Genomic DNA, 24,502 nt, shown 5'->3' on the forward strand with positions numbered 1-24,502 from the left:
ATAAGGTTCAGGAGGGAAGTGTTTTTAATAGGAAAGTGAACACAAGAACAAGGGGACACAATCTGAAGTTAGTTGGGGGAAAGATCAAAAGCAACATGAGAAAATATTATTTTACTGAAAGAGTAGTAGATCCTTGGAACAAACTTCCAGCAGACGTGGTAGATAAATCCATAGTAACTGAATTTAAACATGCCTGGGATAAACATATATCCATCCTAAGATAAAATACAGAAAATAGTATAAGGCAGGGGTCGACAAAGTTGTTCAGAATCTAGGAGCCAGCCAAAAAATTTAGGAGCCAGAATTTTTTTTAAGCAAACTTGGTTTTTTGCCGAGTCTCCACCTGACATCGCTTTCACCCCCTCCCCCCCGGCGCAGGCCTGGCTCCGCCGAGCCGGCTCTGCTGTACTCCCGTCGGGATCCGAGGGGAGACCGTTAGTCAGAAACCGAAACAGAGAAGAAGGAAAGGGAGACCGGGCCGGGGACGCGGGGGAGGGGGGGAGGGGGGAGGAGGGGTTACTGGTCGGAAGTCACCGCGCACGCGGCCGGAGGAGGAATGAACAAAACCTCACGCCGGGAGGGGAGGGGCTTCCGCTTCTCTCCGAAGGCGGGTGAGCGGTCAAGATCGGAGCGTCTGTGTGCGGTGGGGGGGAGTGAAGGGGTTCGAGTAGGAGGCGGAATGGAGGCAAGGGGGGGAGGGAGAGACGCACGCAAGCGCAGGGGACGCTGGGAAAGCAGCTCGCTCCGAGGTTGATGGGCGGAGCTACGGAAGCCAAGATGTACCATTTCTGGGCGTAAACACAAGGCGGGAAAAATATACTGTATACCAGTGATTTTCAACCTTTTTTGAGCCGCGGCACATTTTTTACATTTACAAAATCCTGGGGCACACCACCAACCAAAATGACACAAATCTAATAAATAAATAAATAATAAATACATACATACATACATACATACATACATACATACATACATACATACATAAATAACCCCCTCATATATACAATCCCATGTAACATCCCCTTATAAATACAGTCAATCATCAATCATCCCTCCTGAAATTTATACCACTGTCTCATTTCTGGGTACTTCTCCTGTCTTTCCCCCTTTTCTCTCTCGTGTTTCTCATTTCTCTCTCTTCCTCCCTTTTTCCCTCATTCCTTCTCCCTCTCACTTCTCCTCTTTTTCCATCCCTGTCTCTCTCCCCCCCTTATGTGTGTGTATGTATACACACTCCAACCATTTCCAAAACCAGTTGAGGGCTGGGTTTTTTTTCTCTTTTATCCTTTTCAAAAACAGGTGTGGGCTGGGGGGGGTTTCTTATTATTTGGGTGCTTTTTACCATATGCTTCAAGAATCACCTCTCTCTCTCTTTTGTTTCACTCTCCTCTCATTCTCTGCCTCAATCATTTTCTCATTTCTCCTTTTTTCTCCCCTTTTTGTTCTCATTTCTCTCACTCTCCTTTCCTCTCCCTATCTGTCTTGCTTTCTCTCTCTCTTGCTATCTTTTTCTCTCTCTTGTTCTCTTATTTTCTCTCTCTCTCTTGTTCTTTCTCTCTCTCATGCTTTCTCTCTCTTGTTCTTTCTCTCTCTGTTGCTCTCTCTCTCTTATTTTCTCTCTCTCTCTCTCTTTCCTTTCTCTCATTCCCTCTTTCTCTCTATCCTTTCTATCTCTCACTCTTTCCTTCTCTCCCTCCCTTTCTTTCTCTCTCTTTCCATTCCCTCTTTCTCTCTATCCTTTCTATCTCTCACTCTTTCCTTCTCCCCCTCTCTTTCTCTCTCTTTCCTTTCTCTCATTCCCTTTCTCTCTATCCTTTCTATCTCTCACTTTTTCTTTCTCTCCCTCCCTTTCTCTCTCTTTCCTTTCTCTCATTCCATCTTTGTCTCCTGGGGCTGACTGCGCCTGCCCTGCACCCCCCACCGCGGAGGGAAAGCATTTGGCATCGGCACCGCCAACCCCCCCCCTCCACAAGCAGCAAAAGCCTCTGCGACTGAGCCGGAAGGCAAACGGCGCACCCCACCGCTTAGGCTTTTGCTGCTCCTGGGGGGGGGAGGATTTTCTCCTCCCCGCCCCCCCGGCAGCCAAACGTCGCTGGTGCAGGAAAGCAGCGTGTTAAAAGGCGCGCTGCTTTCACGGAAAACAAACCCGGCTTTCCTGGCAACGGAGGATGACAAGCAGGATGAAGCGGGGTGGAGCAACGCGAGGCTCAAGCAGGCAGCTTCCGCGCGTTTCTTTCAGCGGAAGAGGAGGAGAGGGAGCGGATCGGGCGGGCGGGGGCTGCGCCTTCTACTGCCGGCGCCTCCCCGCCCCCGCCCCCCCCCCCCCAGGCAGGCAGGGGAATGGGGACTGCGCGCCCATGGAAAAGGGCACGCAGGGGGGGTATTTTGGGGTGCGCGGGTAGCGGCGGCGGCGGGCAATAGCCGGGGGGCGGCTTCTGCAAGTGGGAGCTCCAGGGCTGAAGCCTCAGCCCTGGAGCTCCCACTTGCAGGAGCCACCTCGTGAAAAACACTGCTGTATACATACAGTACAGCAGGCAACATTTTCTAGGCGCCAGACAACATTTTCTAGGCGCCACTGGCGACCAGGCGCCTGGGTTTGTCGATCCTTGGTATAAGGGCAGACTAGATGGACCATGAGGTCTTTTTCTGCCGTCAGACTTCTATGTTTCTATGTTTCTATGTTTCTCAAGAGACAAATAAGATGGTCTGGTACTCCCATCTCTTTAAGAACTCACAATATTTACTATAGAATATATAAGCCTTAGGTATTTTTACTGAACATGTAGACACTTACAGGGCTTTAAATATATTTCCTGCCAAATGAAGTAGGACTCTTCATTATTCTAGCCAAATTTATGGTCTAACAAAGCAGTGTTGAGTGTTCCATAGGGAATGTACATTGACAATCATTGTGGCATTAATCTTGCTTAACTAGATCATTCTCAATGGACCAATTCAACTGCAATCTTTTTTATACGTGGGCCTAAAATTCCATACAGGTTTTTTTTCCTTTTTAAAGAGTCATAAGGTAACATCGCTAATGTATTTCTTACAGCTTTTGAAATGACACATTATTAGAGAAAAATACTGCTGCAATACAACCCTGACATCTAGTGGAGAAAAAGAAGTGGAGAAAACAGTTGAAAGTCTGATCATATTCACTCCAAATATTACTGCACATTTAAAAAAGCTATATATTCTTTTTTACCAAACCAAAATAGATGTGGTTGAAAACTTGTGGAGTATTTTCACGTAGACATGTTAATAAGCAAATTAATAAGAAAATAGAATAATTCAGAACAATTCTAGAATGTATGTACACACAGAGAGAAAAACAATAAAGTCCCTTTCAAGTCCAGTCTAGTGTCATAAAAGCATAGGTTATTGTTTATTCCATCAACTCCCAAACAAATTTGGGTGGTTAAAACAAAAAAAGCCTACTTATTAGAAGAAAATACAATATTTTAAAAAAACAATTAAAATTGTTGTAAAAGTGCTGTAGAAATTGAATGACCAAATTAATGAAACAAAGTATAAAGTGCAAAACTCGTCTTCACCTTCCCTAAAATGGAAACCAGACAATCATTTTCCAGAACTGTTAGTTCCAGCAATGTCTTATTTAAATAAGGTATAATGCTGAAGGAATTATCACTTCCCCCCAAAAAGCAGATATCAATGCATTGACAAACCTGGAAGTGATATCCTCAGTGACTTTAACTACAGGGGGTGGATAAAAAAATGGAAACACCTTGAAAAATCATCAAAATATCTTTTAATATGGTGTTGGTCCACCTTTTGCAGCAAATACAGCCTCAATTCTCACTTCTCCAAGGTATTGATTCATACAAATTGTGAATTGTTTCCAAAGGAATTTTAGCCCATTCTTCAGTTAAAGCACCCTCCAGTTCTTTTAGAGACGATGGTGGTAGAAATCGACTTCTTCTTGAATCTCTAAAAATCGACCATAAATGCTCAATAATGTTGAGGTCTGGTGATGGTGGTGGCCAGATGAGATGCTGAACTTCATTAGAATGTTCCTCGTGCCACTCTGATCTATGGATTGGTGCATTATCATCTTGAAAGATGTCATCCCCCTCTGGAAACAGTTCTTGAACCATGGGATGAATTTGGTCGGCCAAAATTCCTAAATAGTGATGGCTCTTAATTCTTCCATGAAGGGAAATCGTTGGCCCGGCGGATTTCCAAGAAATAGCACCCCAGATCATCACTAAACCCCCGGCATGTTTGACGGTTGGGAGAAGGCAGTCTGGATGAAATGATTCTTTTGGCTGTCTCCAAATGTAAACACGGACGGAAGTCATAAAAATGGTAAATGATGATTTGTCAGAGAAAATCACATTTTGCCACTGCTCGAGGGACCATTTCTGGTGGTTTCTACACCACGCTAAACACTTTGAAACATTTGTCTTTGAGAGCAGAGGTTTTCTAATTGTAGCTCTTCCGTGGAATCCAGATTTGTGGAAACTGGGTTCTGTATGTGTCTATTGAGCTCTGCAGTGATTTTAGGAGCTGTGGTCTTGCGATCCGCTCTAACAATTCGCTTTAGAGTCCAACAGTCTCTCTCAGACAACTTCGACTTTTGACTAGACCTGTGCTTGACTGAGGACGTTTTCCCTTCTATTTTAAACAGCAGTCATTACTTTTGAGACATTACCTCTTCTGTTACACTAGTGCCTGCCATTAGAACACCAACAATTTTGCCTCTTTGAAAGTCTGAGAGGTCTGCCATTTCTAGAAGGTTATAACCAATTTCCTTAAATTTCTGTACATTTCTGTAGTTTAAAAAAACATATCAAATAACATCAAATTAAAAAAAACATTAAAATATGTCAAGTTTTGATTGATTTGAACATATTCAAATATTATGATGCCAAAAAGTCAAGTGTTTCCATTTTTTTGTCTACACCCTGTATCTGGATCTAACACATTGGAGGATAAGCTAACTGGTTGAAGAATTGATTTTACTTCATTGGAACACAGGACCAAACTCATTCTAGATAATTACAGAAGGCCTGGTCTGGTTACCTGATTAGACCCATCCACTCAGAGTCCAACTCAAGGCAAAGTCAACTGATATTATTTTGTTCGTTTATTTATATCCTATCTTTATTATTTTCACAAACAATTCAAGCGGACAAACACATCCAACACATCTTCCTCCTGTTTTTCCCACTACAACAGCCTGTGAGGTGAGTTGTATGCTGAGTTGTACACTGATGATACCCAGTTATACATCTCCATCCCATGCCAATTCAGTGAAGCGGTGGATGTGATGTGCCGGTGCCTGGAAGCTGTAAGGATCTGGATGGGGCCAACAGGCTCAGGCTCAACCCAGACAAAACCGAGTGGCTGTGGGCTTTTCCTCCTAAGGATATTTCAATCTGTCCGTACATTGTTCTGGGGGAGGAAACATTGTCCCCCTCAGATAGGGTCCGCAACTTGGGTGTCCTCCTGGACCCACAGCTGAGTTCTGACCACCACCTTTCAGTTGTGCCAGGGGGACCTTTGCCCAGGTTCGCCTGGTTCACCAGTCTGTGGCCCTACTTAGACCAGAAGGCCCTTCATACAGTCACTCAGGCCCTCATCACCTCCCGTCTTGATTATTGCAATGTGCTCTACATGGGGCTACCCTTGAAAAGTGTTGAGACTGCAACTAGTCCAGAATGCAGCCGCGAAAGCTATCATGGGTATACCTCAGTACACCCATATAACACCTTTGCTCTGCAAGCTGCACTGGCTTCCTATTAGTCTCCGGGCACAATTCAAGGTGTTGATTATTACCTATAAAGCCCTATATCGCTCAGCGGTGGCAAGACCGCCTCTTGCCACCTACCTCCCTGAGACTAATAAGTGCTCACCAAGCTGGCCTCCTCCGAGTCCTGTCAACTAAGCAATGCAGGTTGGCGGGACCATGGGGGAGGGCCTTCTCTGTGGCTGCCCTGGCTCTTTGAAACCAGCTTCCACCCAACTTCCACACCGCCCCCACTCTGCTGGCCTTTCGTAAGGCTACGAAGACCTGGCTGCATGTGTATGATAGTGACTGTTTTTTTGTTATCTTTATGGGGTTTTGTTTTATAATGTTTTAGTTTAGAAATGTTCGACTTCTTTTACCTTTGTATCTTTTTAACTGTATTTTTTATTATTGTTGTAAGCCGCCCTGAGTCCTTCGTGATTGGACGGCATAGAAGATAGATGAATGAATGAATGAATAGTTACTGATCTAAAGTAACATAGCTGCCTTTTACAGCAAAGGCAGGACCTTTATTCACAATCTCTTACTTTCTAGTCTGGTGCCTTAACCACTAGAACAAACTGGCCTTCCAGCTAGCATAAAGTCCATCGCATGCAAGATTACTTGGTCCAAGCCATATAACCTCTCTTTGTAGCATATGAAATTCAAATGACAGACCTATTGTGGTGTCAGCAGTAAAGAAGATCTTGTATGAGCTAGGAAGGCTAACTAGTCTTCTAAGAACATTGCACAGTAATAAAGCTGATTCAGTATTTCCAGAAATCACATTAAATCAATAATAACATAGTTCACAATTTTTGATAATCACAAAAATCTTGCAGCAGTTGCTCAGGCCAATAGACAACTGTCACGCACATTTCATGTAAAAAGCATCACTTCTGAGACATGCTCTTTTCCTGTTATTTTGTTCAGCAAAAATGTCCACTTATCAAATTAATTACTTTCTTAATCCTTTGATATTATTTCATCCAGCCAGCAAGAACTATAAACTGGCTGGCTAATTTTGCAGTGTAGAAGTCTTAGTAAACCTGGGCATTTGTGTAGAATGCAAACTGTTTTTCTACTAGCAAGTAACACCAAATATATCTGGCTATGTAAATAAATTGTGTTCAGAATGCTGAAAATCTCACAAGAAGCTAGAAAAGTTATACTTGTATAAGGGAAATTGTAAGGATTTATTTGATAAATATGAGGAAAAATGAATATAATTAAGTTTGTGAATCTTGGTCTGTGTGTTTTCTATTGGCATTTATTAATAGCATAGTATAAAAATACTTTATGACAATAGTTGCATTATGTAAATATGATTTAGTTAATTAATCAGTTAAATACAATTGTATTGAATTTTAATTTTATTCTAGGTCCTAATTGCAGTAGTAAGGGTGGCATATCAATGCAATTATAATAATTATTACTATTATTATCAGCTGATTTTGCAGCTGCACTGCAGAAAGATTTTCCATTTATTTCAGATTGAGTTTTGCCTACTGGAAAATTGGAAAAGTGCATACAAAAAAGAATAATGAAAGGGATATGAGAATAAAAGATTGTAACTGTATTTAATATACATGCCTATATTTATTTATATAGCTTATATATTTCAAAAGGTGAACTGTACTAGGGATACACACAAACACACACATACACAAATTGACCTTTTGAAATACATAGTGTACATGTGTAAATTACCGTAGATAATAAAATATTTTTGATAAATTGATTCAATATAAAACAGTCTGTTAAAGTGAATCAACCTATTCTTACATTTTAAAATCAGAAAGATTCTGGTTCAAACAAACAAATAAACAAATAAAGAAATCTGGTTCATTACAAAGATAACCCATTTAAATCTGAGAGTCTGATCCAAATGGAAATAACCAATCCAATTCAAATGAATCTGATCCTGGTTAGATTAGACTCATTTTCAAAAGCTGGAGGTGGGGGGAAATGAAATTGCAGGAATCTACAATTTACTGAACATGCGATTGAACAGACAGACTTTTTATAAAGATGTGTTAATGTTTTCAAGCTATGTCTATATTGAAAACAGTCCCTAAAATTCTAATTCTTTAAAAGAAAAAAGATTAAAAATCAATTAATATTCTAATTTTTTTTCTTTCAGATATATAACAATAGGGGTTTTTTAGACAACAGTCCTAACATAGTATAAACAGGAATGTTGAGGAATGTATTAGGGGAAGAAATATTTCTAAATTATGTGTATAGTCTTCTTTCATGAATTTAGCATTTATCTATTTGTACATCCAAAATGCTGGAATGCAAATATATAAGTGTAAATTTGGAGTGTTAATTAAAAATTGGGTTTGGAACTAATTAAAAATTTGGAAGCAATTAATAGAGGCTATTGAGAGGAAAATAAGAAAAGCTTGAAATTGGCTTGTTCTTTTTTTTTTAGTATTAATAGGTTATAGAAGGGTTTTTAGCTTTAAAAATATATACAGAGAAGAAGCATGCACTATGGCTTAATGTTCAACAAATTAGAAATATTGTTTATATTAAATATATGAAGATTATATTAATGATGAAATTCAATTATAAGATAATGGATTTAACTAGATGATAAAATTAGAAAGTATGTAGGGAAATGAGTTATACTGAAGATTTCTGAGATACTGCTTTTTAAAAAAAATACAGGAAGGAACATCAATGGTGAAATAAACTAGAAGATAATTGGCTAATCCGGATGACAAAATTAGAAACCTAGTAACAAAAAATTATTGATACCAACATTACATTTGATTTAAATAATGTGGGATTATATATGATGTACTAATTAAATCAATTTTTATTGTACCAAAAAGTGAAGGTATTTTATATTGTATATTTTATGATGGAGAAAAAAAATATTTTTTTTTACCCCAAATGCTGGAATGCATACATGTTTTTAAGTTTGAGAGTTTATTACCACTATAATGATTCTTACATTCTCTAATCCAAGCAGCACTAAAAGTGGGATCGTAGTCATTCCCCCCTGGATCCATTCTTCCAAGGAAACTGTGCCATCATGATCATAATCAATTTCTTCCATCATCTCGTGAAGAATCTGTTTTAATTTTAAAAAATATTATATGGTATAAATAATATGTTAAATAGAAAATAATTTTTTTTATTAAAATAGAAGACAATATGCCTTGAAAAATTTCACAATTGCCTAACTCTGATACAGTAGTATTTATTTAAATATTACCTCTGAAATTAAAAGTGATTTTTATTAGAAAAAATATGATTTAAAAACTTAAATGCTTTCAAAATATTTACCATATACAATGTTTATATACTTAGAATTAACAGATAAAAAGTAATTTTCAAATAAAATTAAATAACTTGATGTTATTTTACCACACCCAAATTCACATTACATGCTAAAAAAGTAAACTGGATAGCAAAATATGTTGCAAATATATATTTAGTCACACAAATAGACACAAACATACATATTTAGACAAACTGGAGTCATTCATAATTTCAAAAATGCTTAGGAAGGATTCCATAGATCAGATCCTCAAGGGAAAAACTCAAGAAATTTGGGAAATTTTGAAAAGTGAGATTATAAAAGTCCAGTCTAGCACAATACCAGTGACCAAAAAAAAAAAATAACAGCTTTCAAAAGAAACCAGCATGGCTACATAAAGAACTCTCCGACAAATTGAATGACAAAAAGGACAAGTATAAAAAATCGAAAGAGGGCACATAACTAAGGCAAAACATCAGCAAATCACCTGACCCTGCAAAGATGAAGTGAGGAAAGCTAAGGCTCACAATGAACAAAGTAAAAAATAACAACAAAAATTTTCTTCCAATATGTTAAAAACAAGAAACAAGTCAAGGAAACAATTGGTCCACTGATGGGAGAAAGTGACAAGAAGGTGACAAGCAACTCGGTTTTTTGCATCTGTCTTTACACAAAGGAAAAATACAATTCAATCTATGTATCAAAAACAGCACCACAGAAAACAGATTAAGAACACGTGAAAATAGGGAAGAAAATGATGAATACCTGCCTACACTAGACAAGTTCAAATCACTAGGACCAGATGGATTACACCCAAAAGTTCTGAAGGAACTAACAGACAAGATCTCAGAACCACTGAACTATATCTTGTATGTATGTAGTTCCCATCTTCAAAAATGGGGGGGAAATAGATCCAGGGAACTACAAACCTATCAACCTGATCTTAATACTAGGAAAGATTCTGGAAAAAATAATCAAGCAATGAATCAGCAAACAAGTAATAAACAAAAGCCAACATAGGTTTGTCAAAAACTAATCATGTCAGACTAATCTTACTGCATTCTTTGACAAAGTGAGAAAACTAGTGGACTAGAGGAATGCTGTATATATAATTTACTTGGACTACAATAAGGCTAAGTAGATCATAACCTATTACTTGATAAAATAGAAAAATGTGAGTTAGAAAGCATCACTACCAGATGCACTGGCTGACCAACTTCAGTATAGTCCTAAATGAACCTGCATCTACATGGAAAGAGGTATGCAGTGGTGTAACCCAGGGCCCTGTTTTAGGCCCAGTACTCTTCAATACATTCGTCAATGATTTGGACAAGGGAATACATGGGGAATTATCAGATTTGCAGATGACACCAAGCTAGCAGGAATAGCCAACACGCCAGAAGATAGGCTTATGATACAGAAGGATCTTGAACATTGGGAGCTATATAACAAAATGAAATTCAATGGTGAAAAAAATAAAGTTCTACATTTAGGCATGAAAAACAAAATGCACAGGTACAATATATGTACCTTGCTCAATGATGGTAACTGTAAGAGGGATCTTGGAGTCCTTTCCATCTTTCCTAATGGATTTGCAAGCATTATTTGCTTTTACATTGATTCCTATGGGAAAAATTGCTTCTACTTACAAACTTTTCTACTTAGGAACCTGGTCACAGGATGAATTAAGCTCTTAAGTAGGGGTACCACTGTACAATGAATTGTAAGTTTTATTAAGTGCTCTAGCATAGAGTTAGTATAGCGAATCATTCAGGGGCAATATTCAACTATTGGTTTGTAAATGTGAATACATGCACAAGTATGCTCGCTTCTCTTGCATGAGCCGAATCTGCACATGCATAGAGCTTCAAAAATATGGATAAATGGGACGTCATTATGTCCAAGAAGGGGGGGCAGGGCCACCCACAGTTTTCACTACCAGTTCGCCCAAGCCGGATAGAAAACTAATCAAATAAAAATTGTTTAATCCTGTTTACTAGATTCAACCACTGATCCGCAAACTTTCCACTGGAAATTTATTGAATGCCTTTTCTGCTTAAACACTTTTGTTCTTCTTATTAATATAATCCATTTTATTTTAAGAAAAGAAATTCTGTTATTGATTGATCTAAACAATATTATATTTTCCATAGTTTTGTTTATATTTTTGACAATTTGATTGGTCATATTTATTTCTGTTCAATCTTCAGGCTCAAATATGATTGACAAACATTTTTTTTTCAGTTTTTTGTAGCCCATTTCAACATTGAAGAAACCAAACAAAGCTGTTACAAACATAATATTAATTTAATAAAATAATATAGAATTTTTTTTTGATATTTCCATTGCTAATTAACCTGCCAAGATACTTACTGGACTGAGTTCAGTGACATCCCATTCAAGATATTCTGCAACATGCCTCATTTGAGTAATAATGTTTTCAAGTTCCTGAACATGAAAGCAAAACACAATGAATCTTGTTAATTAAAAGTCTTTTCCCCCCTGTAGAATTCAACTGAATATAATATATACTAAAAGGAAACATCATACTTGAAATTATGTTTTGGGTTAGGATTATTCAGAAGTAGCTAAATTTAGACATATGATTGCCAAGTTCTAATATGAGTCTTTAGAACACACTAAAATTAAGCAAATAGTTGTATATCGTTGTATTTTGAACCATGGATTTGTATTTCCTGGATTTGTTCTGTGTTTTTCATGATTTGAAATATTGGACTCAATAGGCCTTGCTCTTGTTCCTGTGTGGGTAATTCTGGGGAGTGGTAAAATCTAAATATAGACTTGTGGTATGAGCATGTGTGAGCAGGAGAGGACCATTCCCTAAGAAGCACCTGTTCACCCAGTCTCCCAGTCTCATTTTCACATATTACAAAGCTAAAGAGAACAAGTTTAATTTTATATATTATTCTTTTTAAGTTTGTCATTCATAACATTTTTTGTAATGAATTAAATCAAAGCTGTAAAAGTAGAAGCTGCACATACAACTTGCTGTTTCACATACAATACAATATATACCCTATGGACTTGCAGTTTATCACAATAGAAAAATAGAATAAATACACAATATTGTTCTCTTCCAAAATACATTTTTTGAAAAACCAGATGGGAATGTGTGACATAATATAAATTTATTCTTGGAAGCCTATTTAAATGAAATATGTATACTGATTTTATATACTAATCAGTATAAAAGGGAAAAAAATAAAACTCATAAGTACTTTAAAAAGTAATTAAAATTAGGCCGCCGCCTTTTTTTAATCATCACATCATGGTTCCAGACTAATTTGCTTTTCATCTTGCTGAACTTAATGGAACCAATTAATAGAAATCTCTAATTACTAAATTATGAAATCCCCAGAGATCCCCAGAGGATTGTCAAAGACAATCCAATATTTAGATTTTTAAACCCTATTTGTACATCCTCTATTGTGGTTTATTTCTAAGATAGTTTTGTGATGTTTGCTTTAATCTGACTATTTTGATTGCTACTTTTATCTGATGTTTTGTTATGCTATTTAGCTTTTAATGTGTTTTGAATTTTAACTCCTCCTTTTGTTGTAGATGGCAATATGGCTATAAACTTAAAATTAAATTTTAAGTTAGAACTAAAGTCATTTCTCTGCAACAGTCTAAGCTACTTATATCCCAGACCTTTGTTATAGATGACTATAGTTCAGACATTACAATTGCTTTGAAGCTATAAAATAAAAAAAAGGTTAAAAAATATCAGGGATGCAAGCAACCCACGGCAATGATCACTCAAAAGAAAATTAGTGCAGGAAGTCATAACTGCAGCTATGCTTTCACTAAATCAGAATTGAACATGTGACATTGTTCTCACTGAGGATCTTAAAATGGAAGACAAACATTATTTTTGAATCCCAGCTGGAAAACAGAAGTAGTGTTTAGTTGAGATGGGAAGAAAATAGCATTGTTCCTGCTCTCTGGAACAGGCATATAACCACTTTGGTAATGGTAAACAGAAGATGCCAACAGTATAAAAGTTCCCCAATACAATTTTAAAAACTATATCTTATTAAACTGTTTATTGTATTTCATGGGTATATTTCCTGATTTGTTATTTTAGTATTGATTGTCTGGACTTGTGATAAGATATCAGGCTAGAAACTGGTAGATTGTGACTTCTAGTTCTGCTTTAGGCATGGTCAACTGGCTAGATACTATTTCAGTCTAACTCACCTCACAGGGTTGCAATTGCGGAGAAAATAAGAAGAGGAAGGAAAATTAGGTATGTTTGCCACCCTGAATTATTTATAAAAATAATCAAAACACAACAATAAATTAATATGTTTTAAATAATAAAATTACCGAACTATCCAGGTAGCCATTTCCATCTGTGTCATACAAGCGAAACATAACTAAAGAGAAATAATATATTAAAATCATTTTGTGGTAAAGAATTAAAACCATATTTCTAATATAGGTAATATAGCAACTACTACATAAGAAATACATTCTGAGAAATAAATAATGCTAACAGAAAAAGTAACACATATTGTCTTTCTATTCCTTACTACTTTGTACCACAGTAAGATAGAGATTCAGTCATAAGATACAGTCTTTGTTTTTAACTGAGACAGGATTGTTCTATTTAGTTTCCAGGAATATATTGAAATTATTTAATTAGTACTTAAATAGCAAATTCCAAATTAGTAAAACGTCCAGTTTTTAAAGGAAGAGAAAGGATTATTGCAACGAGCTAACTAAATTTTTCTCATAGAATATTGTCATAAAAGTATACATGTTTCTAGATATCTAAATAGGATGATCAAAAAAAGAAACAAGTATGTATTTATTGCATCTAATATTATCAAACTGATATAATTTATTTTTTTAAATATAGGTGTCAAAAATCTATTTGCATAAACCAATCTTAATATTTATATGTTGCATATTTGTATTAAAGATAATAGGGCTACTATTCTGCTCAAAAAACATACTGTTTGAAATTTGATCTTTTACCTTGCAATAGAACCGAATATCCAGCAGATAGAGCCTACTGTCTATATCTTAACATATATAGTTATAAATATTGTATGTTGCTGCTTTAATGTACAATGATGTCTTAGAAAAATTATGAATTTCATAACTGAGTGAATACATAGCTTGTTGCTCAGTTCTATATATGTTATGGTGGTCTATCAAGAACTCAATAATTATGACATTTTGTCTTCTTTTTTATTTGTTTGGATTTTTCTAAATTTTGGAGCTTTCACTAAGTATTTTTGTTTCTACGTTAAGTGTACAAAATAATTAAGTATTAGCATTATTATTAATGCTTTCAGTAAGCTTTATAGGCATCATATTTCAAAGACATCAATCTTTCTTTATGCAGCCTTTCTTATAGGCCAGAACTCATAACCATATATTATAACTGGAAAAACTAATGCCTTAACAAAAGCTAGTTTTTTTGGTGGTATAATTTATCTACACTTCAATATGGAATCTAAACAAAACTAGAAGTACAGTATTATGCATTGTAACTTCAGAATACAAGAATGGAAGCAATTTTTGCAACATAGTACAGTATATTTAATCTTTTAATGGGTTTAATGGGAAAGAGAAATGTAGGCATTCATAACTTATTATAAATGAGACCACCGTGCTGCTTAATATTTCATGGATAAAGATGATGGATTATAGGCATGGTTTTCTTGGTTTTCTTGTTTGTGATTTTATTATAGTTGTGGGGTAGCCAGGCTAATGTTTAACAAGATGGGGAGCCATATAAAGCTTTTAATAATAAATAAATCAACAAATAGTGGCTTGATTAAGTTCAAATACTAAACACATTTCATGGATTTATGTTTACTACGTCATAATAAAAATGTGTGTCTGTATAATTCACTTTTTGTCTTCTAAACAATATAGGAAATTCTGCAATACCAATAACATAACATTTTTACAAGGTTTTTTAAGCAGTTTTATTTGAGTTGGATTCACATTTTATTATGTGAAAATAAAGCTGCAACAGCATACGGGAAAAGGAGTAGCAGAACCTGGAGAACCTACACATTATGCTACTCCTACCAACACAGCATTAGATAATTAATAACCCAGGTATCATAATTATACCTGTGCATGATTAGACATTTATAACTGTGCACAGCTACATTTTGAAAACAACTGAAACGTATTAGTATTCCAAATTTAACTTTTTGATGAAAAAATGAAAACATTTTTCATATTTCTATACCTTAAAATAAAAAGAAATATTACTTACAACGGCCATTTTTCTTATGTTTACTAAATCAAAGCCATTTCATAATATTGGAGAAAACTGTTAGTTCATCATAAGTCACTGAAAAATTTCATAAAAGAATTTTGTACCATGAACCATTTTTGATAACCAATAGAGCCATGGAAGTTATTTGACCAACAAAGCTGAATAGAAGTTGAATACAATAAACGTATTCCTTGAAAAAATGCTAAATGCAACCGTTGAACTTCCTTACCTGAATGATGATTCTCAGCTGTAGGAGAGTCCACAGTCAGTGGGTTGACCTCCGTCCGTCAACCAATCAGGACTGAGCGCATGTTATAAAAGCTCAAGTTCTGTCAATCTTACCGCTTTTTTTCAAAATTCGAAGCTTGGGCTCTTTGTGGTCAACGTGTACAAATGATTGACAGACAACAGATAATCAAGACAAATAGTATATGGTTCAAGAACAGAGACATGCAATTTTTCTTAGCCGACAAAGGAAAATCAGAAGAGATTAGGTTACTAGAACCTTAAGGAGAATGAGAGAGGGAGGTCCTGACTGAGGACTCTCCTACAGCTGAAAATCACCATTCAGGTAAGGAAGTTCAACGGTTGATTCTCCAGCCTGAATCCCTCAGGAGGGAAATCTAAGTAACTGGCATAGATGCAGGGATTACCTGCTGGAGGACCCTTCTACCAAAAGCTGCATCAGAAGAGGCAAAGGTGTCTATCCTATAGTGCTTGATAAAGGTAGTAGGTGCAGACCAGGTGGCTGCTCTACACACCTCTTCTAGAGAAGCCTGTTTAGACCAGGTGGCTGAAACCGCTGCATTCCTGCTAGAGTGGGCTGTGATATTCCTAGAGTGGGGAGCTGAAGACAGATCGTAGGCCGTAACTATGACCGCCCTTATCCATCTGCCTATGGTATTGGAGTTGCATTCTTAAGATGATACTTGCTTTGGCATGTTCGCCAGCTGTAGGACTTTTGGCTGCATTCTGTTAATACCCCTCCCCCCCCCCCGACCAGTTGCTCAAGGCTCCAAATTCCTGGCGGCAATGAGTTGCTTTATTTTATTTTATGAAAAACAGCAACTTGGTTGGCCTGTCTAAAACAGGGCTAGCCGGGAAGGCAAACCTTCCCTCCTCACAATTGCCTTCCCGGGCTGCGGTTGAAGGGGAGGAGGCTTAAAGGGAGAGATTTTTTTTTTTTTTAATTTACCTGATAAATGAAGGGGAAAGTTAATAGGAGAAGAAGAAAGGTGAGAAGTAGACAGTAAGTTGACCACACGTCTTGTCCTGCTGAAGACTGAGGGAAAAAGCGGGAAGATTGACAGAACTTGAGCTTTTATAACATGGGCTCATTCCTGATTGGTTGACGGACAGAGGTCATCCCACTGACTGTGGACTCCACCTACAGGCTGGAGAAACTAAGGATACAACATAATAATCCAGAAGATAGATCCAATGAACTCAGTGGAACTGACTTCTAAATAGATAGATAACATTAATTAATTAATTAATTAATTAATTAATTAACTTCTATAGCCTGGCAACTAAACAAGTGATCCTGGGTTTCTAAAATTCTAGAATTCCCAATTCTAAAATTATGTTCCCTCAAATGTCTTGTTTTAAATGTCTTATTTAAAATTAAACTTATTTTAATTTTCATATTTATGACATATATGAACGAACTGAAAGTGACTGGAAATAAAGAATATGAGATTGTTTTACAGGAAATACATACATTCTAGTTTGTCTTCAGGTCTCCCTCTTTCAAGAAGGGAAAGATAACAAACAATATCTTTCAACTGGATTACTTCTGGTATATGCATTGTGGAAAGATGTTGAGGATGTGTAGATATGCTTTTAGCAATTCGCAAACCTGAAATAATATTCATACTGTTTATGTATACAAGAAGAAACAAAATATTTGAAACTTCCCACTTGCCCATATTTCTTATATCATATATAGAACAGTTTTTTCTCTCTGTAGCAATTGAGAAAATGCACATTGTTTTGCACAAAAGATAATTCAAGATGATAAAGTAGTCTATTTAGTTTTAAATCAAAATTTATATAGTGACCCATTTTACAAAAGTGATTCAGGGCACAGCACAACATTCAGATAAAGCAATTATTATTTAAAAAACCAGATGTATAGCATATAAAAATGCAAATTAATATCATAAAAACCAAAAATACAAACCATAGAAAAAGGGAAAAAGACTATTAAGATTAGGATTAAGGTTGATAAAATAACAAATCTTTAGAGTTTTTGAAATATTGAAATGGATGATACTAATCTAATTTGAAAGCTGCCCACAATCACTGAGCCTGAGTTGAGCAAATATATAAATTTTCTTAAACAAATAAACAATTTTCAGGAGAAAGATGTTCCTTAAGTGGGCACCATGGCAGAGAAATTCATCTCCTGGGACCTGCCAACTATAGGTTCTTAGCAGACAATATATAAAGCATGCCTTCTCTGCCAGATTTAATGAGGTTTGGCTACTATAATCAGGAAGATGTGATTCCTCAGATAACCTGATCCCATGAAGAATCTCATGAAGAATTAAAAAGTTCTGTCCTGTTCTAGGAGTGCAAATAACTGCCTGTGCTACTGCAGTCCACACCAATTGCAACTTCAGGATCTTGGATCTTCAAGGGCAGCCCCATGACAGTACATGGCAATAGTCCAGTCTGGAAGTGACTGGGACATGAGTGATCGTAAGAAGAGCCTATCGATCCAGGAACAAATACAACTAACATCTCTGATCTATGTTTGGTTGAGTTTATCCTTTCTTGAATGCCAATAACACTCTGAACGTATTTTATCTCATTTTATCTGCATTGGTTCATCTGTAAATAATTGAGAGTAAAGAGATCCTTCTGGAACAATTGAGTCCAACACCACAGTTTTATTTCAATAGAACTATAAACAGTTACTGGGGCTGTAAGTACTAACAGTATTCCTGTGCTTATAACAAATTGAAATTATTTCATTTTCATCATATGAACATTTTCTGCTTATATTTGGATACTACATTTAACATCCATAATAATTGATCACTTTGCTGTGAACTATAAAGAAATTATAGTACAATGTCATTAATAATAATTCATCTAATTTTTTCAGGGGGGGTTTTCATAAAAAAATTCTTGAAACACTGTGATTTCTATGAATATAAAATCTATTGAGAAATGTATAGCAAATAACAGCCACAGTTTATTAAAGGGTGTTCAGTAAAGCTCTATGATCAAATTAAATCTTAAATCTTAAAGCATAATGGGTCTATTCTCATTTGAAAAATTACTTTGAAAGAAGATCTTTTAATCTTTCTGTTTGCCAACTTTTTCTCTACTCAAATTTTCTTCCCTTTTCTAAAAGTGCTATTTTTCTCCCATTCCCACTACAAAAATTTAAATCATTACAAAAGTATGAAGACATTAAGGATCATTAAAGGCTTTTTGTTAAGTCTCATAACAAGTGGTAGGTCCATTCAAGGCAATAAAACTCACCTCCTGGAAGAAATGGTGATTTATTCTTTACCAATGGACTGCTGTGAGGAGCTTTGTTTCCAAAAGATACAAAAAGATGTTCACAAAATTCGTCCGGTAAATCAGCCTCAAGAAAGGTTTTCATAAATAGCTTGAAACCTTCTAAATCAATTGTCTGCAAACAAAAATAGATAACTATGTCTGGGGACTCAGGTTAAATTATTTACATATAGTAAACAGAAACTCTCAATGCATATTTTAGATTATTCAGGGTTTTAAATCCCCCCCCCCTCAAATATATATATAATAGTTGCCATACTTGGCCAAATATCAGCCACAATTCAGCACCTTCAAGGAGACATTGAATTCACCCACTTCTTCGCTTACTAATTAATAAATTGCTCATTACTGATTTACCAGAAATTAAGAACCTTCCAAAGAATAATTTTTATTATGCTGGGAGAAACCCTAGATGAAAAGAGCTCCATGTAAATTAAAGGATAAAGAAAAACACCTTTAATTTTTTGAAAAGTAGAATGCTTAGCTGCACAGCTAGAGGTATAACAAGCAGGAAGAGGGAGATTGGGATCCCGCTATATAGAGCGCTGGTGAGACCACATTTGGAATACTATATTAAGTTCTGGAGACCTCACCTGCAAAAAGATATTGATAAAATTGAACGAGTCCAAAGATGGGCTACAAGAATGCTGGAAGGTCTTAAGCATAAAACCTATCAGGAAAGACTTAATGAACTCAATCTGTATAGTCTGGAGGACAGAAAGAAAAGGGAGGACATGATCGAAACATTTAAATATGTTAAAGGGTTAAATAAGGTTCAGGAGGGAAGTGTTTTTAATAGGAAAGTGAACACAAGAACAAGGTGACACAATCTGAGATTAGTTGGGGGAAAGATCAAAAGCAACATGAGAAAATATTATTTTACTGAAAGAGTAGTAGATCCTTGGAACAAACTTCCAGCAGACGTGGTAGATAAATCCAAAGAAACTGAATTTAAGCATGCCTGGGATAAACATATATCCATCCTAAGATAAAATACATGAAATAGTATAAGGGCAGACTAGATGGACTATGAGGTCTTTTTCTGCCATCAATATTCTATATTTCTAAAACAGAAGAAGGAGAAGAAGAATGTAGATTTTGAAGGGGCTTCAATAAATATATTACTGTGAATGTTTAAAATTTCATAAAAGAATATATGAAGACTTTTGAATTAACTACCATATTTTCCGGCGTATAAGACGACTTTTTAACCCCTGAAAATCTTTTCCAAAGTGGGGGGTCGTCTTGTACGCCGGATATAGGACAGTGGCGCCTATTTGCGATGGCTGAGAGGGGCGAGAACACCGCCTCCCAGCTGGGCGAGCCTGAGCCAAGCGCAGGCCCGCCCACACGCTGCCTTTGGCAGCACAAGCGTGCCTGTCCGGCCGGGAAGAATCGCCCCGGCCGGACCTCAGTTTCATCTGGGGGGGGCGAGAATACCGCCTCCCAGCTGGGCGAGCCTGAGCCGAGCGCAGGCCCGCCCACACGCTGCCTTTGGCAGCACAAGCGTGCCTGTCCGGCCGGGGAAGAATCGCCCCGGCCGGACCTCAGTTTCATCTGGGGGGGGGCGAGAATACCGCCTCCCAGCTGGGCGAGCCTGAGACGAGCGCAGGCCCGCCCACACGCTGCCTTTGGCAGCACAAGCGTGCCTGTCCGGCCGGGGAAGAATCGCCCCGGCCAGACCTCAGTTTCAGCTGGGGGGGGGCGAGAATACCGCCTCCCAGCTGGGTGAGCCTGAGCCGAGCGCAGGCCCGCCCACACGCTGCCTTTGGCAGCACAAGCGTGCCTGTCCGGCCGGGGAAGAATCGCCCCGGCCGGACCTCAGTTTCAGCTGGGGGGGGCGAGAATACCACCTCCCAGCTGGGCGAGCCTGAGCCGAGCGCAGGCTCGCCCACACGCCGCCGTCCGTGCCTCAGTTCCGTAGCTCCGCCTCACAGCTGATCACCCTGCTGCCGCTGCTGAGAGAAAAAAAGATGGAGAGAGGGGGGAGAGAAAGAGATAGCAAGAGAGGGAGAGAGAGGGGGGGTTAGCAACAGAGGGACAGAGAGAAAGAGAGAGGGGGGATAGCAACAGAGGGAGAAAGAGAAGGAGAAAGAGAGAGGGAGAGGGGGCAGAAAGAGAAAGAAAGAGATAGCAAGAGAGGGAGAGAGAGAAAGATAGAGGGGGGATAGCAACAGAGGGAGAGAGAGAAAGAGAGAGGGAGAGAGGGGGGAAAGAAAGAGAGAAAGAGATAGCAAGAGAGGGAGAGAGAGAAAGAGAGAGGGAGAGAAAGAGATGGCAAGAGAGGGAGAGAGAGAAAGATAGAGGGGGGATAGCAACAGAGGGAGAGAGAGAAAGAGAGAGGGAGAGAGGGGGAAAAGAAAGAGAGAAAGAGATAGCAAGAGAGGGAGAGAGAGAAAGAAAGAGAGAGGGAGAGAAAGAGATGGCAAGAGAGGGAGAGAGAGAGGGAGAGAGGGGAGACAGAAAGAGAGAGAAAGAGATAGTAAGAGAAGGAGAGAGAGGGGGAGAGAAAGAGAGAAAGCAAAAAAAAAGAGAGAAAGAGAGATAGCAAGAGAGGAAGAGAGGGAGAGAGAGGGGGAGAGAGAAAGACTTTGATCATTTCCCCAGGTATTTTTGTACCTACTTGACCAACATTATTAGTGGTTGCAAAATTGAATGTATGAACTTGTTCATTTCAATAAAAAGAGCCAGGGAAATGATTGAATGTTAAACTGGATGCATTTATTTCTGCCTGTTTGTATTTGTTCTTATGTTTAACCATTGAAAATGTACTTTTCCTCCAAAAAGAATCATCTTTTCATATTTCTTAGGCAACATTTTAAAATAACTTTAAAAGCTGAGGTCATATTATTCACCCTGCTCTGTATCATAGCACACTGCACAGTACTGAAAATTGGCAGGGTCACTAATTAAACCCGACAAGTTAAAATCTGTTTAAGTGACATTGCAAGAGGATAAAGACAGAAAGTGCGGAAAGAGGAAAAAATGGATGGGCTGTTTGGATTGCGATATCATGATATCACATACAGATTCTCATTCCATAATAGATTCTCACATAGGTGTCAGCATGCTGCATGTTAGACTGAAAGATACCTGCAGAATAGATGGTAGGAGAAAGGAAAATAGCCAGGTTCACCTTTTTGTGTTGACAAATTATGATGAGTTATAATAATAAACTTAATTGTGGTGAGGAGAAATATGAGAGGCAGACAAGACAGATAGACAGAGACATATGGAGAGATAGACAGAAGAGTGCTCCCACTTGGCTCTCTCTCTCTAAATAATTCATTCATAATTTTAACAATAAGATCTTCATCATTAGTAATTAAAATATTGTGTTATCATGTTCAGAAATGATTTTTTTCTCAATGCAAGTACATCATAGACCTAGACTCAGTCAGGTCTATGATGTACAGAAGAGGGGTAGTCTTATGCGGCGAGTATATCTCAAATTCTATATTTTAACTGGAAAAGTTAGGGGGTCGTCTTATACGCCCAGTCGTCTTATACGCCAGAAAATACGGTATATGAAATCTCCCATGGGAGTTTTGTGGATTGAAAAAGACTGACTGACATAAGAGAACTTTGAAGCTTGACTAGAGCAAAGCAGAGAAAAATAAGTATAAATAAGTATAATTAAGAAGAAGTGACTCATTAATAAAACGGAGTAATAATATTTAACCATGGAGGAAATTAATTCATTTATCACGGGAATAAACTACTTAGAAGATCATCTGAAACTATAACAGAGGATATAGAACAGCACAAGAATTTACAGGATAAAACTGAGCCTGAGGCTGAAATCTGAATGTAAAATTGGACATTTAAAAAATGCCATATTAGAAAAATAACTTGGAAAATGATACAGTGAATCCAAAAATATTTTAAAGTTCAGTGAAAATAATGACACAATGTATTTACAAATGAAACCACTTGATTTATTTATTTATTTATTTATTTATTTATTTTATTCGATTTTTATGCCGTCCTTCTCCTTAGACTCAGGGCAGCTTACAACATATTAGCAATAGCACTTTTTAACAGACTAAACAATGTCATCTGGCGGGACCCAGGGGAAGAGCCTTCTCTGTGGCGGCCCTGGCCCTCTGGAATCATTTCCCTCCAGAGATTCACATTGCCCGCACCCTCCTCTCCTTTCACAAGAGCCTTAAGACCCACCTATGTCGCCAGGCATGGGGCAGTAAGATTATGCCCCCCCAACCATTAAATATTATGCGTGGATGTGACTGAGTTAATTGATTGCTTTTTAATGTAGTGGGATTTTAGCTGTCAGTTTTAACGAATTAGATTTGTATACATGTTGTTTTGTATTTATCCTGTGAGCTGCCCGAGTCTTCAGAGAAGGGTGGCATACAAGTCTAATAAATAAATAAATAAATGATTGATGTAGCTTGTGGTAACCAGCCTTTTATCTTTGTAATTATAAACTTTAATAAAACTGATACTATAAAAAAGAAAAATGTGGAGACATAAGCAAAGCTAAACCATACATCAGTTAAGACAAACATAAAAATTCTTATTGCTAGCATGTAGCTGCATTTTAATTTTGTTTTCCTAAATATCTTGGCAGCCATTTTGAACTGGTGGTTAAAGCACCAGGCTAGTCAGCAGAACTCTATGGATTCAAATTCTGCGTTAGCCATGAAAGCTAATTGGATAGTTTAGGGTCAATCTGTTATTTGTAAAAATAATAAAGGCAAAATACAAAGAAAAAATTTCTCTTCCTAAGAGATATATAAGTTTTCATATTTACCTCTATTTCTTTTAGATAAAGAGTTCTTAATTCATTGGAGATCTGTGCATAATTTATACGTTAAAATTACAACTTTATTTTTACAAATCTGTAGCTTAGTTTAGCCCAAGGAACTCTTGAAGACAATAGGAATTACAGTGGTACCTCAAGATACGAACCCCTCGTCTTACGAACAACTCAAGATACGAACCCGGGGTCAAACCCAAACTTCTGCGTTTGGCGTTTGGAGGCTGCTGGAAAGCCCCCCAGCCTGACTGTCACCTTTTAAAACAGCCGCGCGGCTTTCCAGCAGCCTCTGAACGCCAAACGCGGAAGTTTGGGTTTGGCGTTTGGCTTCGGGAGACGGCTGGGAAGCCGCGCGGCTGTTTTAAAAGGTCACAGCCGGGCGGCAGTGGTTTTTTTTTGCGGGGTTTTTGTTGGATTGCACGGATTAATAGATTTTACATTGTTTCCTATGGGAAACAATGTTTCGTCTTACGAACCTTTCGTGTTACGAACCTCCCCCTGGAACCAATTAGGTTCGTATCTTGAGGTTCCACTGTATTCATCTTCATTCTTAAGGTAAAGTTAAGCAAAAAAGGAAAGCTCCTTGGACAAGCAGTTTACTTTTCATTTTGTAATCTGGGCTTAATTCATTGTAGGATGTAGAGCCAGTTTCATCTAATTGTCAGGGGACCGGCAAGGCATTTGAAAATGTGTGCTTTCTTTCTTTCTTTCTTTCTTTCTTTCTTTCTTAATTAATTAATTAATTAATTAATTAATTAATTAATTAATTAATTAGATTTTTATGCCGCCCCTCTCCGTAGACTGCGTGCTCCGTGCTCTAGTCCTGCTGTAGCCATTAAAAACCAGCTCACTGACTTTCGGCCAATAGCGAGTTGCTATTGGAATGGTCCA

The 24,502-nt window shown here is 37.4% G+C and overlaps 1 protein-coding gene across 4 annotated transcripts in view; it reads right to left on the reverse strand.

The window, feature by feature from the left end:
- The window catches only part of DGKB (diacylglycerol kinase beta), a 345,124-nt gene that overhangs the window by 315,491 nt on the left and 5,131 nt on the right, over positions 1-24,502 (reverse strand). For all 4 annotated transcript variants that reach the window (XM_070729086.1, XM_070729085.1, XM_070729084.1 and 1 more), the window contains 5 exons: positions 18,793-18,946; positions 17,018-17,155; positions 13,380-13,429; positions 11,403-11,477; positions 8,721-8,840 (listed from right to left, as the gene is read on the reverse strand). In XM_070729086.1, the coding sequence (XP_070585187.1) occupies positions 8,721-8,840; positions 11,403-11,477; positions 13,380-13,429; positions 17,018-17,155; positions 18,793-18,946 (537 nt within the window). The remainder of the gene's footprint in view (positions 1-8,720; positions 8,841-11,402; positions 11,478-13,379; positions 13,430-17,017; positions 17,156-18,792; positions 18,947-24,502) is intronic.

Source organism: Erythrolamprus reginae, chromosome Z, assembly GCF_031021105.1.
Source record: "Erythrolamprus reginae isolate rEryReg1 chromosome Z, rEryReg1.hap1, whole genome shotgun sequence".
Lineage (NCBI taxonomy): Eukaryota > Metazoa > Chordata > Lepidosauria > Squamata > Dipsadidae > Erythrolamprus > Erythrolamprus reginae.